At 43.1% G+C, this 14,613-nt stretch overlaps 1 protein-coding gene across 1 annotated transcript in view; it reads right to left on the bottom strand.

Moving 5' to 3' along the window:
* The window catches only part of HSD17B4 (hydroxysteroid 17-beta dehydrogenase 4), a 305,815-nt gene extending 293,210 nt beyond the window's left edge, over positions 1 to 12,605 (bottom strand). Inside the window, exons 1-2 of the mRNA XM_088475153.1 lie at positions 12,389 to 12,605; positions 6,802 to 6,855 (exon numbers count right to left, since the gene is read on the bottom strand). Of these exons, the coding sequence (XP_088331279.1) occupies positions 6,802 to 6,855; positions 12,389 to 12,449 (115 nt within the window). The 5' untranslated portion in view covers positions 12,450 to 12,605. The remainder of the gene's footprint in view (positions 1 to 6,801; positions 6,856 to 12,388) is intronic.
* Between the last annotated feature and the right edge of the window lie 2,008 nt (positions 12,606 to 14,613).

Here is a 14,613-nt window from a genome sequence, read left to right as displayed (position 1 = left end):
CTGGACGCTCGTATAGCTGTGGGTCACCACCCACAGCCTATACAAGCGTGCAGTTTGATGGCCGCGATGGTCGTGACCATCGCGACTGCGAGCCGGAGCCTGCGGTTGAGGTTTTCAACCGCAAGGCCCGGAGTGATTTTGGCTCTATCAGAGCCAAAATCACTTCCACTGACATCACTAGTGATGTCAGTGGGCCGGCTTCTGACGGTAGGGAGGCACGCCCCCGGCACGCCCACCAAAGGGGGCGTGCTGTCAATCAACATCAACAGCACGCCCCCTTTGATCAGACACAACGAGCGAAGGAAAGTCCTTCGCTCGTCGCGTCTGGCGCATGCGCACGACGGAGCTCCCTCCGTCGTGCGCATGCTCAGTGCAGACCATCGACCCACTTGCGAGCGGACAGCCGCTCGCGAGTGGGTCTGACTCAGGCCCACAGATTTATCAAGTTGATTTAGACGCAGCGGTGACATTTGCTCAAATGGTCCATGTTTTTCAACTGCGCAGCGTCTAGTTAGCTAAAAACTCGCACAGCGTATGCATCCCACAGTGTGTGCACACAGGGATGTATTGAAATGGTATTGGGCATTACTTGTCGGTGACTGGGAGTTGGCTATGCAGACACACAAAGATGCGCTGTCTTATGGCAGGGTCGCAGGTGTGTCACATAACTAGTTGCAAACTCATGCTTAAAATCGCTTACATTGGCAGCCATATGATGATGTCGATTCTGCACCTAGCAAAGGGCAGGTGCAGGTTTCGATGGTGCGTCATATGGTAGTTCCTAAACACACACGAAGCCAGATTGATACGTCTAAATACGCAGAAAGTGGGCGTCCCAGTCCTTGCACATTCAGACACACAGTTGCACACCTTGGGAGGGGCTTTTACTAGCATTGCCATAAATAAAGTCGCAGACACGGCTATGCCAAAAGACACCAAAGCGGTCACAGCAACGTGGAACTGTGAATCAACCCCTTTGAGTGTGTGTCTGGTTAGAGAATTTTATATGAATTTCAAGGAACCTGGACTCCAGCAGTTTTGTCATCCGCTAGGTAAATACTCTACATGTAGCGTTCATAAAAGCTGGACATCAAACATAGGATCACAAACTGAGGGATATGAGACAACAGCAGATGCCTGCTGCATTACTGACACAAGACTTCTACCAGAACACTAGTCCATTAATTACCCCATAATATAACTAATCATAGTTGTAAATGTCATTTTTTGTAAGAATCCATTTGTAATTGTTAGTAAATTTATCAGAAACATACCATACAGCAAAAAAAAAAAAAGAAATCCATTTACAAAAGGATAATTCGGCAGACTAACAGTTGTACCGACCACAAATATACTTGGACATAGTAATGAGGTCCTCTCTAAGGCACTTCTCACGCATATTTTTTAGAGTTAAGAAAAAGAGTACATAAAATATCCCCCTCCACCACCAATCACAGAAAAATAGAAGGACTGCCAAAAATAAATATTCTGCACGAGGATTCCCTATTTATGCAGAGTAGAAGAAAGATGGATGTTTTTTCCCTGTGGCAGTGTCATGGTGTGAGGAAGGGAATGGAGGGGAGCAGTGAGAATAAGATGGGGGCAGGTACAGGGTCCTCCAACAGGACAGAATAGTAACGCGAGACTCCTGACAGACTGGTATTGCTTGGAATTAATTAAAAGCAAAACTGACCAGGAATTGTACCAAGCAGGGGCCAGCTTTGTGCATCACCATTCACTGCCACCACCAAGTGACGGATCACTGAGACACCCCAATACAAAATATATGTGGAATATAGTGTAGGGCAAGGGTGAGCAACCATATCTGGCACACCGAACATTAGCCAGTTTCAAACTGATGTCTACCGATGAATTATTATCTTCATATTTAGTGATGTGTAGATTGCGCCTGTGGATAGAGACTGTGATGCCCACACATATTTGCATGGGCAACGGCTGCATCGGTGGCTGTGTAGTGTTTGGTTGATCCCCAGTCTTGTGGTAATTAGCCAAACACTCCCACTATAGAGATCTGTTGCAGGGGTACAAATAGAGGGTGTAAAGGAGCTCATAAAACAGAGCCGCAATTCCTCAAACTGAGCCGCAATTCCTCGCCCTGACAACGCCAATCTGCGAACACCAATGATCAGCGATCTGTTGACGGTTCAGGAAAATTCAATATGTTATAAAATCCACAACTCGCCGATTCCTACCATTTTTTTGGGTTGGGACAGGAAACCTAGAATCTTCAGCATGTGGAATATCCCCGAACCCCTGCGGAATTCCGTTGCAGAAATATGGGCCCCTTTAGAGACCCTCCACTGGAGTCAAGGACTACTGGGACAATTCCATGGGGGTTGTACTTCTGCACTGTTATCCTATCTATCCTATTTTTCAGTTTAAAATGTTATACTCCGATGCATTTGTTTGCTTTATTCACTCTCAAAACATAATAAAATTGTTCTAATTATTTTATTAAGTTGTGAGATCTAAAAAAATGTTAAACTAATCTCTTAAGGAAAGAGGCCCAGGATCAAAAATTGTCAGAGGGTGATAATTTTTATGGGCGGTTGCGGCTCAGTGTGTATGAGGTATGTGATATCAGTATGACCTGTGTATAGAGATGGGTGTGTATCAGATGTTTGATATCTAATGATCTGTGTACAGAGATCAGGGCCTATAAGGTAATGTGATAACTATATGACCAGTGTATAGAGATCAACGAGTATAAAGTGTGACCTATGTCTAGAGATCAGTGTGTAGCAGGTGTGTGATCTTTGTATGACCTGTGTATAGAGATAAGGGTGTATCATGGACGTCATATCTGTATGACCTGTCTATTAGATGTGGGTGACCTATGTATAGAGATCAGTGTGTAGCAGGTGTGTTATCTTTGTATAACTGTGTATAGCGATCAGGGTGTATCATATCTGTATGAATTGTGTATAAGAATTGTGATGTCAGTGTGATCTATGTCTAGAGATCAGAGTGTAGCAGGTGTGTGATCTTTGCATGACCTGTGTATAGAGATCAGGAGTGTAGCAGGTGTGTGATCTTTGTATGACCTGTGTATAGAGATCAAGGTGTATCATGTGTGTCATATCTGCATGACCAGTCCATAAGATGTGTGTGACCTATGTATAGAGATAAGGTGTGTGACATCAGTGCGACCTATGTATAGAAATCAGGGCCTGATTCAGAGATGGACACACTTAGCATCGCTGCTGCATCCATATGGTAATGCAATAAGAGGCGTCTGTAGGAAAAAACACCTCCTGGGTAACGAAACTGCTCAGGTGAGGGGGGAGGAAGTCTGTGTCAGACCTGGCTCCAGCACTCCCAAATAACAGTGGCGACACCACACCGCGGGAACGCAGGTTGGCTCCACCTTCACCCAGCTCCCAAACTTTTTGGAACTGCGAGAGATCACACAGTAGAAGACCTGCACATGCACTGCACAGATCCTGAGTATGAGACAATCTTCTAACATGGGAGATGTTCTGCAAACCATCTGGCAAGCGTACTACTCTGAATGAGACCCTCAGCTGGGTGATCTGAGTGCAGATTACCGGCTAAACACCAGTCATCCATGTTCTTCAAATACATGCCTATCTCTCGGGTAGTAGTAATTCCTGCAGGGCACCTTGGTCTTTAATACTAAAATACTATGGAAAGAGCCAGACTAAGCAAAGAACAAGGTGCCCTGCAGGAATTACAACTACCCAAGAGATATGCATTCCTGGGTGTAGTAGTGCACGCAAAAAATGAACTATTTAGCAAGTGTATTATGGGAGTTTTGCGGGCATGTCAATGCAACCAGCTGCGTTCACTGGCGCACAGCCGCAAGCATAAGAGGCCAACGCACCTGCGACAGGGCTGGTGTAAGTTTCAATCGCGCTGCCAATAGTGTCGTATAAGGATGCTACAATCGGTATTACAGCGTGCAAGGGCACTAAAAGAGGGTGTCTCAGTCCTTGCACAATCGGACGCCCGTATGTACACAAGGGATGGAGTTTCAATGCCATATGTAGAAACTTGCAGACAGATAACCGCCTATAGACGCTGCAGCGTTGGCTTTTGTGTGTGACTCAGAATCAGATAGTTTCAGGTTGGATTTTAATGCACTGGAATTCATGCCACCCCGCAGCCATGTCCCCTTTCAGCTTATACAGTATCGCCATTCACCGAACTAAAATGGTCAGGCTTGCCAGTCGTTCAGTACAAACTTGCTGGCATCTATCTTTTGGATCAATCAGTCCAGGCATGCTTCATCACCACCTCTACTCACTGATACTGTACCATCATATCAGAATTTTTCATTAAAATATATTTTTAAAAATCTGCTATACTAGCGCAAAAATCATTGTCCTGGCATAACAGCATGTACGTAGTCTTCTCCAAAGCTCATACACATATACTTTATTACTTGCAAATATGTAAAGCATCAACACAGAGAGAAAAATAACATTTTGGTCAAAGTCAAATGGAAAACTCCAAATTCTTAAAATGATGTGTTTACCTCTAGCTACATTAGCTAGGCATGTGGAAATTATAAGGACAATACATTGCCAGATTTACATATTATAATCACCATGCTTCCACTTAGTGTATATTTTGACTAAATGTAAACACACACCAGATTAAACTCATTATTTTTTGTGGCACTTAATTGGATGGCCACTGCTCTGCATTAAAGTACGTGTCATACTGACTACACATCTCATTTAGATAATGTAATAAATTGTATATAAGATGTTGCATTACACTATAAATAGGTGTATCATAAATGTTTGACAAATTTTATAAAATTTTTAGTGTTTAATGGTGCATACACACCGTCAGATTTTTCTTCAGATTTGAACGATAACGATTTTAAAAATCGTTCAATCGTTCATATCTGAAGGAAAATCTGACATGTTTGTCAGATGAACGATGCCCGTTCCCACTTGTCAGATAACAATATCTGACATCTGATGTGTTTGCAGTCAGATTTGGACGATTCCATTCATTTTAATGCAGTCAAAAATCGTTCATAGTTCAAATCGTTGGTCAAATCGTTGTATGCACCTTAACAAATATCTGTGAAGCCAATTAGGGTCATATAAAGGTCAAGTGCCATACAAAAGAGCAATGCCACAGCTTACACAGAAGGGACATAAAACACGCAAAAGTCACAAATAATAAAAACCGATCTGAATGTCCTCTGACTGAAGCTGGGTACACACTATACGATGTGTGTACTCAGCAACAACACGACGTGATGTAACGATACATTGCACACGGCGTACACACTGCGTGATCCGGTGTACGACGGAGCAATGTCATTACATGGTGCATTTAACAGCACTGCGTCATTCATTGCGTCATCCCAGCTGCTGTTATACGTATGATATATTGTTCCGATCCCCAATCAGAACTATATATCGTACGATGTCATGTAGGGTGTACCCAGCTTTAGAATTCATTTAAAACATACATGAATGTAAACTGAGCAGAACTTTAAGAGAAAATATTGAAATTAATGAAGAGGTAGTGTCCTAAATCTGAAGTAGCTTGAACATTATTGTGATTCTTTTAATTCTTCCACAATACAGATTTAGCGGAGTATAGATTAATAGGACTTCCTAGCCTGGGAACACCTGTGCAGAGAAATCGAGTAGTGGTAAAACTCAGTGCTAATGCAATATAGTCCCATTGTAACTAGGCACATGTGGAACGTAGCGCGAATTTAAGAATTTCTTGAAATATTTTGTTTGCATTGTACACTTAGGTCCACACCAGTAGGTCATGACACAATGAGAAAAGAAGCACACCAAACCCCTAGCATGGGGTAACGACAGTTACATCTAAAGATGCACCAAGCAGTATTGGAGAGTCTTAAGATGCTGAAAGTGGGCGTCTCAGTCCTTGCACATGCAGACACATGGCTGTATATCAGAGAAGGGCTTATAGTGACATTTGCATTACATCGCAGAAACAATACCAGCACAACACGCACACACCGACTCAGTATCAGCCCCAAAAATCAGGATATCTGCAAACGAAGGTTCACATTCTTCCATACTCACAGGAGTGCAGTCACAAAAGGGGTAGGAGCATTCACCTGCCTCCCTAGTCTGATCATCATTGTTGTTCACTCAACATACAGTTAGCCAGACATCTTCATCTATGTGATTTGTTGTATAGAATTGCTTTATGTTTTGCATTACATTGTATGTGGTATATAACACCAACATCACAATATATTTTGAACTACAATATATCCATTAGTTCCAGATTTTACAGTCATTTTATTTACGTACATTTAGCGGACTATCCACCTACCCACAAATGTAAGCAAACGTGGATTTTATGGGGGTGTTTATTATAATATGGGAGTGCGGTTGGTGCACTAGTAGGCACATGGTACACATAAGTAAACATTGCAGAGAAACACTTTTTGGAATTGGCAAATGACCTTTAGGGCTGTACAGAGATTTGCAGGGCTGATGTCACTAGTTCATAATGAATTGGTGGGCTGAATTCTTATCAAAATTGGTTAAGCCCATAAAATGGCTACCTTTGTTCTATGTAGTTTATTACATAGGTAAAAAGTTATTGCTATTATGTGCCCTTTCCCCAATAATAAAACACATTTTAGCCAATATTGCACTATGCTCCCAGATTGCAATCTAAGTTTGTTGAAAAAAATTAGATTAAATGTGAACTCTGAGTTGGAAAACTTATGTCTGTATCTATAAATCAAAGGTCACATTCACAACAAGCAGGGGAGAAAACAAGTGTAATATTTGTCGTTCTTACCGACAACAGAGGCTCCTCTTTCAGCAAAGGCCAATGCATAGGTTTTCCCCAATCCTGAAACAAGGCATTCTAATTAGCATTGCTTGAAGACGTTTTGATACATCCTATTTACCTGACAGATTAGGAATGAAACAACAGTTCTAATGCTATATGGCTTATTATAAAACTGAAAACAACTTGTTTGAAATTATAGAGTTAATTAAAATAAACAAAAGTAAAGAGATTTCAACTCGGTGCATTCAAAGAAATATATCATTTATAAATACAGTAATAGTTTCATTTCAGATCATATAGGCAAAACAGCTAAGCTTGACATTCTATTATTTTCAAAACTCGTTTTTACTTTTTAAACATTATGGGAGGAATCCAGGTAGCCGCGGAACTTATCCCGCGTCTAACTGAATTCCCAACTATTGGACAGATTCTGAGATGGGAGCAAGTAAGCAATTAACTTTGTACCTGGAATAAACCATGTTGCAATGCAAGGGGTGCAGATATTTTGTTGTTTGTTCTTTTGTATGCAGGGTAAATAAGGGTCCCTTTTGCATTTTGCTTTATTTTTACACTGCAGTCTAGGTCTGAGTTAGGACATAATGCTCTCAAATATAAATGTATATACAGATTTTAAATCTGCCTCACATGCAGTGTAATCTGGCTTTATCAAGGTGCAAAATGTACCTGCTTTTTTTTTTTTTTTTGCTCCCAACTCAGAATCAGCACCGATACCTCCAACCGTTCAGTTACAATATCTCTAAATGAAACGTATATGGACAGACCTGCCGCAAACCTTCCAAGCCGTAAAAACATGGTTTCAGACAATTTTTAAAACAGAGTGTAAAAGAAAACCGTCAGAAATTATTTGAAAATAAACTTTGCTCTTTCTGCACTGCTGCAAATCACGTCAACTAGGAATTTCAGTTTAAATATTACCCTACTTTGCTTCTGAAAGCTAAATGGAAATTTGTACAGGTTATGGAACCGTCCCAAGTACCTAAAGTAAAGGATGTCCGCTCACTTTGTATACTGGGTATAAGACAAAATGTATAACTATCCTATCATTACAGCATATGTTGTGTAGGCCAAGTTTTCATGTACTGTACGTTGCCATCAGAATCCTCCTAAAGAGGGTGTATAAGAAGAAAGTGTTTCTAGTGTATAGGTAACTGCAGAACACTTGAGGAAATAACTGTTGCTCACCAGCAATCGTTATTAGTTACCACTGAAATGAACTTCAAACCTCATCAGCAGGTGTGGGGAAGCCAGGTCCTAGTACAGTAGAAATCGGAAATGTGGGTGAGAATATAGAGAATGTGCTTTTTTATGTATATTTAATATGGATCCAGCTTTTTCAGTGTTTAGTATAGCAAGAACCATGGGTGTTTGTGAATTTAATGTGGATCCAGCTTTCCCCGTGTATTTAGTGAGGTATCCGTAATTTTCCGATTCAGGCGTGTACGTGTGAATTTAGTATCGATCCAGGTTTTTGTGCATATTTAGTGTGGATCCAGCTTTTTATAAATATTCAGAACAGTAACATCCAGGTGTGTATGTGAGAATTTAGGGTGGATCCAACTTCTTCTGAGTGCGTGACTGGGTATTAATTTAGGATGGATCTGGCTTTTGTGAATTTAGTGTGGATTCTGCTGTTTCTGTCTGGGTGGGTGGTGACCGAGTGTGAATTTAGGGTGTATCTGGCTTTTTCTGTATATTTAGTGCGGAATAGGCTTAATCTCTTCCTTCATCACCTGTGTAACACAATTTTTAAATCTTCCCCATATCATGTTCCTAACGGAGCTTATTTTAAGAAAGATTTGTACAGAACATCTTTCAGTGCACTCTGACAGCTACTAACAGAAGTTTAAACAACCAATTAGAAGCACCACTATTGTTCTACTTATCCTTCCATGTACAATCTTATGAGAGAGTTAAAAATTCCCAATAATTTAGAATTTACTCTTTGAGCAAACATTTATTTAGAGAGATAGGGGAGGGGGCAGGGGAATCTACTGTGACCTCTCATAGCTTTCAACATTTCTCCAAATCAAATATAGTAATTGCAAACTGCCCATCAACCTGATACACTGATTGCGGTGATAATAAAAATCAGGCTGATTCTTAATGGCTTGCTACACTGAAGTCGTAGCTGTTCCTGTTGACTGTCACGTGTGACTACAATAACCAACAAGAATCAGGAGGATTCTAATTGGCTGAGGTTGTCACATGTAACAGCCTCTATTGCTCTGGCGCCAGTGTTACTAGTGTTCACACTAAGCAAGTGGGTGCATTGGGGACGTGATGTCACAAACTTCAAATTGTGGCAATCGCCATATTCAGCCACAAGGTTGTAGTGCATTCTACAGGCAGGTAAAAGATACACATTTGAAATCATCCTAATGTCAATGTAAAATGTAAAGGGGGGCACTACTGTGTTGCATAATATGAATGAGGGGCACTACTGTGTGGCATAATATGAATAAGGGACTCTACTGTGTGGCATAATAAGGGCCACAACTGTCAGTAGCTTGCATGCAAGGGGACATGTGTAACAAATGCTGGCACCCTGCTGCGGAGAAGTTTGATTGCATATATAGGCCCGTATTCAATTTGAGGCGAAAAGTCCGGATCTGCGATACTTTTTCGCCGATGATGTCATTTTCGCCTGTTTTGCCTTTATCCACGTATTCAATTTGAAAGACTTTCCGCCTAGGCGCAAAATGTCAATACAATGTAATAGGCGAAAAAGTTTCGCCTATGAAAAGCAGGCGGAAAAAAGTGCAGAATTGGGATTTTGGGGTGCTACATTGTGGGAACCCCCCTGCAGCCTTCAGACAGTCCCCCAAAGGTAAACTATCAAAAAAAATAAAAAAAAAAAACAGTTAAGGACACTCCAAAAATTTACTTTGAAAAAGGGGGTGAAAACAAATGTTGGGGTACAAAGTTAAAAACTAGCGAACTTGACTCTGGGGGGGTTCCCAAGTATGCCCCAAGTGTTTTCTTGATTGCAGGTGCTTGCGGCAGGTGGATGTGTCACGATTTTTTTCAACTTCACTTTAGCAACTTTATAATATGCTGGCCCCCATTTTCAATTACCCCAAATTTGCTGGGATAAGTTATTTTCAGGAGAAAATACTCCTGAATACTATTCTACACCACGTATAGAAAAACGATATTTAGCAGCTATTAAGGCCGTTTAAAAAGACCAAATACCTTCAGCAAGCCAAATCGGGGGGTACCATAGTGAACCCCCATGTCAGAGCATCTTTTGGGGGGTGTCCCCAAATCTGACAGTACTTTCCGCCTGTTCAAGTTTCACCGGGTCCAGTTTTCGCGTACTTTCAAATTGAATACAGGGTAAAGCGGGCGCGCGATACTTTTCCGCCTACAAAACAGGCGAAGTAGGCAAAAAGTCCGGGACGCGAAAAAGTATCGTGGCTCGGCTCAAATTGAATACAGCTCATAGAGGCATAAGTATAATATATTTCAAACTTTACTTGTGTTCTTATATTAAACTCAAATGTTCATCCCCCCCAATATCTTCAGAGTGGCCCACTCAAAATCTTAGATGTATAGCCCTGCACTGAATGCACTTGGGAAGCACCCAGGTTGGGGACAGAGGGCCTGATTCAGACCCACTCGCGAGCACTGAGCGCTCGCAAGTGGGTCGATGGTGCCCTAGTGCGCATGCGCACGACGGAGGGAGCTCCACCGTGCGCATGCGCGAGACACGGGGAGCGACGTGGAAGCCGTCGAGCCAGGTCTCGCACCAAAGGGGGCGTGCTGTCGATGTTGATTGACAGCACGCCCCCTTTGGTGGGCGTGCCGGGGGTGTGGCTGCCAGACGGAGGCGTTCCCATGGGAACGCCTACCGTCTGGGTCCGGCCCCACTGACATCACTAGTGACGTCAGTGGGAGTGATTTTGGCTCTGATAGAGCTAAAATCACTCCAGGGCTTGCGGTCACCGAGACCCTACCGCAGGGTCTCGTCGCAAGCCCGATGGTCAAGACCATCGCGATCATCTTTTTGGCCGCTCGAATAAGCTGTGGGTGGTGACCCACAGCTATGCGAGTGGCCAGGAGGCCGCTCCATTTTTAGGTAGGAGGGCCCTAATTCAGAGTGAGCGCTCTGGTCAGAGCGTCCGGCTCTGAATCAGGCCCTGAGGGTCAATTTACATTAATGTCTTTAACACAATCAGATCCCTAGGCCATACATTTAGAAATGACCAGAACTGTCCGACAGCAACAACAGAATTAACTCACCACTATAACGCCATGCTTAGAGGTATTATTTATGTAGACAGGGATGGGTATGGGATGCTGGCGCTCAGGATCCCGGCCAGGTCGTGATGCCGATGCCTAAAGATAAGTACACCTAACCTAACCCTCCCCCCCCCCACACAGCCTAAACCTAATCCTCCCCCTAGTGCCTAACTCCAGTACTTATCTTCAGGATACCGGCGGTCAGGCTGCAGGCACCGGTATTCTGATAATGGTCGGGATTCTGGCGTCGGCATTCTGACCGCATCCTGTGCAGACAATCAGCCATGTAGTTAGTGTTACATAGACAAAGTGGCCCATAGTGAGCTAATGAAAAAAAAATTAAAAATCAGTGTGCATAATGTCACAGTTATCCAGGATTTTGCTATATTTTACCACTTTAATAATGGCTTGTTGCAGATCAAGTGCACATAAAAAAACACTTATAGATACATACATGTAAAAGCTTAGTATTGTTATAATTGTAGAATTATTACAGTGCTGTTGGTTGTCCTCAAGCAACATAGAAAATATAACTATCCACGGTAGAGGTACTGTGGTTTAATGTCACAATGACACAACAATGTAATAAATCATTCATTATTTAGACATATATTCAGTATGCCCATAGGCCCAGATTCAGTGATGGATGCAATGCTGATCTTTACACAGTTGAGCGATTATCTGTACATGCACCAAGTTTTATTTCTGTTGTCGTGCGCAGCAAGAATTTATTTGCAAAGTGACTGACAGGCGGGGGTCGTTGTGGGCGACAACTAAAACAATTTACATCCGTTTTTGAGCTGTTTCTCAGGCTGAGATCCCATACACAGTGAAAATGGTTCCAGCGTCGCAGTTATGCCGGCATTTAAGCGCGACCATAGGGTTACTCAGAACTGCTACAAACTTGCAGCATTAGCATCCATCTTTGAATCAGGTCCATACACCATAAATACCTTTTCCATTGTACATCTGTCAGACACTATATAGCTTTGTAATCTACAGCACACTGGCACTTAATGTCATGCAGCATAGCTTTATGACGGCCTGTCCTTGTATTTTAGCATATGGCATTTCTCCATATTCTGTACAGATCAGTTTCTCAACTTTTTATCTGCAAAGAAATGCATTAGCGTGCCCAGCACAGAGTACACCTGTGGTTCTGTGCCCAGCCTGGCTGTGTGCACACATACATGTTTATTTCATACAGTGCACTGACCAACAACTTCCACGTTATATGTGTGAACTACAACATTGCAATAGCAAGTTATACTGTCCCCACATCTAAGTAGCGCAATCCATACACAAAGCACTCATACTAATGTCCTCTCACCTCCACCCGCCCCGGTGACCAGCACCACTCGCCCATCAAAGCGCAGAGCATGAGATCCCATGTCGCCGCAGTGTGCTCAATATCAGCAGTGACAGCGCCGGTCCACGGTTATCTGATAGACCCAACAAACTGCAAGCGTACCAAGCCTCGCTCTGAGAGAATGGGGCCGGCAATCACTGTGAGTGGCTAGTGCTAGTACCTCCCGAGACTGGGTACAGGAGTGGGCGGGCGTGTAGCAGTGTAACCAGTAAGCGACGCCTTAACCATGCCCACTCCCCAGCAGTCTCCTCCTCCTCCTGCCCGGACATTGCAGCATTATTGATTGTTGCTACAGCCGCTGATCTTTCGCGGTCAGAGACAGAGTGCAAAGTTCGACCTTTCCCACTGTTGGGAATTCCAATCCGGAGCATTTGCATTTGGGGCATTGAATACAATCAAAAGGAATGGCAGCACAATATGCAGACCGTCCAACATGACCCATTTCACCTGGTACACAATGCTCTGCTCCTGGACTTTTCAATGTATGATTGCCGTCACCTGTGTTGAACTAACTAATTAAAGAGAAGAAACTTTTTAACACAGGTGACGGCAATCATACAGTGCATCCGGAAAGTATTCACAGCGCTTCACATTTATTCACATTTTGTTATGTCACAGCCAGTGGTCGAAGTGGGAATTTTGAAGTGGGGGTATGGAATATTTAAGGTCATACTTATGTGTCAGAAAAGGGGGCATGGTCCCTCAAAAGGGGTGTGTTCTTAAGACATGCCCCTTTTCATCAGTGTACTGTACCACATTGTAGTACCCCTTATGCACATTATGCCACACAACAGTAGTGCCCCTTACACGTTATGCCACACAGTAATTCCCTTTACAATTGATGCCACACAGTAATGCTCTCTACAAATTATGCCATTCAGAATAGACAATTGGTAGGTTAATAGCAGGTTGGTAGTATGTTGGCAGGTCATAGGTAAGTAAAGAGTAGACAGGTAAGTAATAAGGTATGTAGTAGGAAAGTGGGCAGTAGGTATGAAGACAATAGGTAGGTTTATAGCAGGTAGGTGGTATGTAAGCAAGTGGTAAGTATGTAGTGAGCAAACTAGATAAGTAGTAAGGTAGTAGGTCAATTAATGGATAGTAGGTACACAGTGTATGTAGGCAGGTGTTAGGTAAGTAAGTAGAGAGTAGGCAGGAGACAAAGTATAAGTTAAACGTATATAGTCGGGCACCGGCTCCCAGGGGCAGATTGGGATGGAAAACCAGCCCAGGAAATTTCTGGAAACAGCCCTAATTGAGGTAGGGTTAGTTGAGGGGGCGGGGGCTGTAGAGGGGGGTGAGATCTGGGCTATAACAGGGCACAGTTGCAGCCTGTGCCGGCCTCGCCAACGCTAAGTGTGCAACGTCATGACATTGTGCACATGATATCCTGACATCGTGCGAAAATGGGCACAGCAGTCAAAATCCAAGCACCAGAATCCCGACGGTAAGTATTAGGATTAGGGGACGGGCTAGGTTTAAGGCTAGGGGTTAGGAGCTAGGGGGAGAGTTAGGCTGCGAGAGGGAGGGTTAGGTTGCAGGTGGGAGGGTGAAGGTACCTAGTTGGGTCAGGATTCTGACTGTCGGGATACCGCTGTTGGTATTGTGACCGCCGAGTCCGTTCCCAACCTAATTGAAAGTAATTTTTGTATTGTGTTTGTGAATGCTACGTAAGGGGTCACCAAACCTAAAGTACAAGGTAAATTATAAAACAGAACTATCAACAACATTCAGAAACCTTTCACTTCTCAGCACTAATGATATTTAAAAGAAATGTGAGATCTTGGTAAGGAAAGCAAACTCCCTGGGCGGGATGTATCAAAGCTTACCGACACGGTCTAAGCTCTCGAATGGCGGTGCTGACTTCATCAGGTTTCTTTACATAAAGTTAACATGAAAAAAAAATGGGAAAGAGAGTCATTGAACTCCCGCGATGCTGCATACACAGCTGATGGGACAAGCGGATGCAAGTACGTAACAAGGGAGGCGGAACTACTTTTCACGATAACTTTATGTAAAGAACCCGATGAAGTCAGCACCGCCATTCGAGAGCTTAGAACGCGTCGGTAAGCTTTGATACATCCCGCCCCGTCAGTTGTCCCATTGAAGAATACTAGGCTTAATTCACTAGAGGACAATCGCAGCTGCATTCTCACGGATCGCAGTTGCTAAAATATGCTAATGCC

The sequence above is a fragment of the Taudactylus pleione genome, unplaced genomic scaffold (genome assembly GCF_031769625.1).
Source record: "Taudactylus pleione unplaced genomic scaffold, aTauple2 ptg000162l, whole genome shotgun sequence".
Lineage (NCBI taxonomy): Eukaryota > Metazoa > Chordata > Amphibia > Anura > Myobatrachidae > Taudactylus > Taudactylus pleione.
Note: the sequence above shows the minus strand (reverse complement) of the source record. Positions and strands in the feature narration are given on the sequence as shown.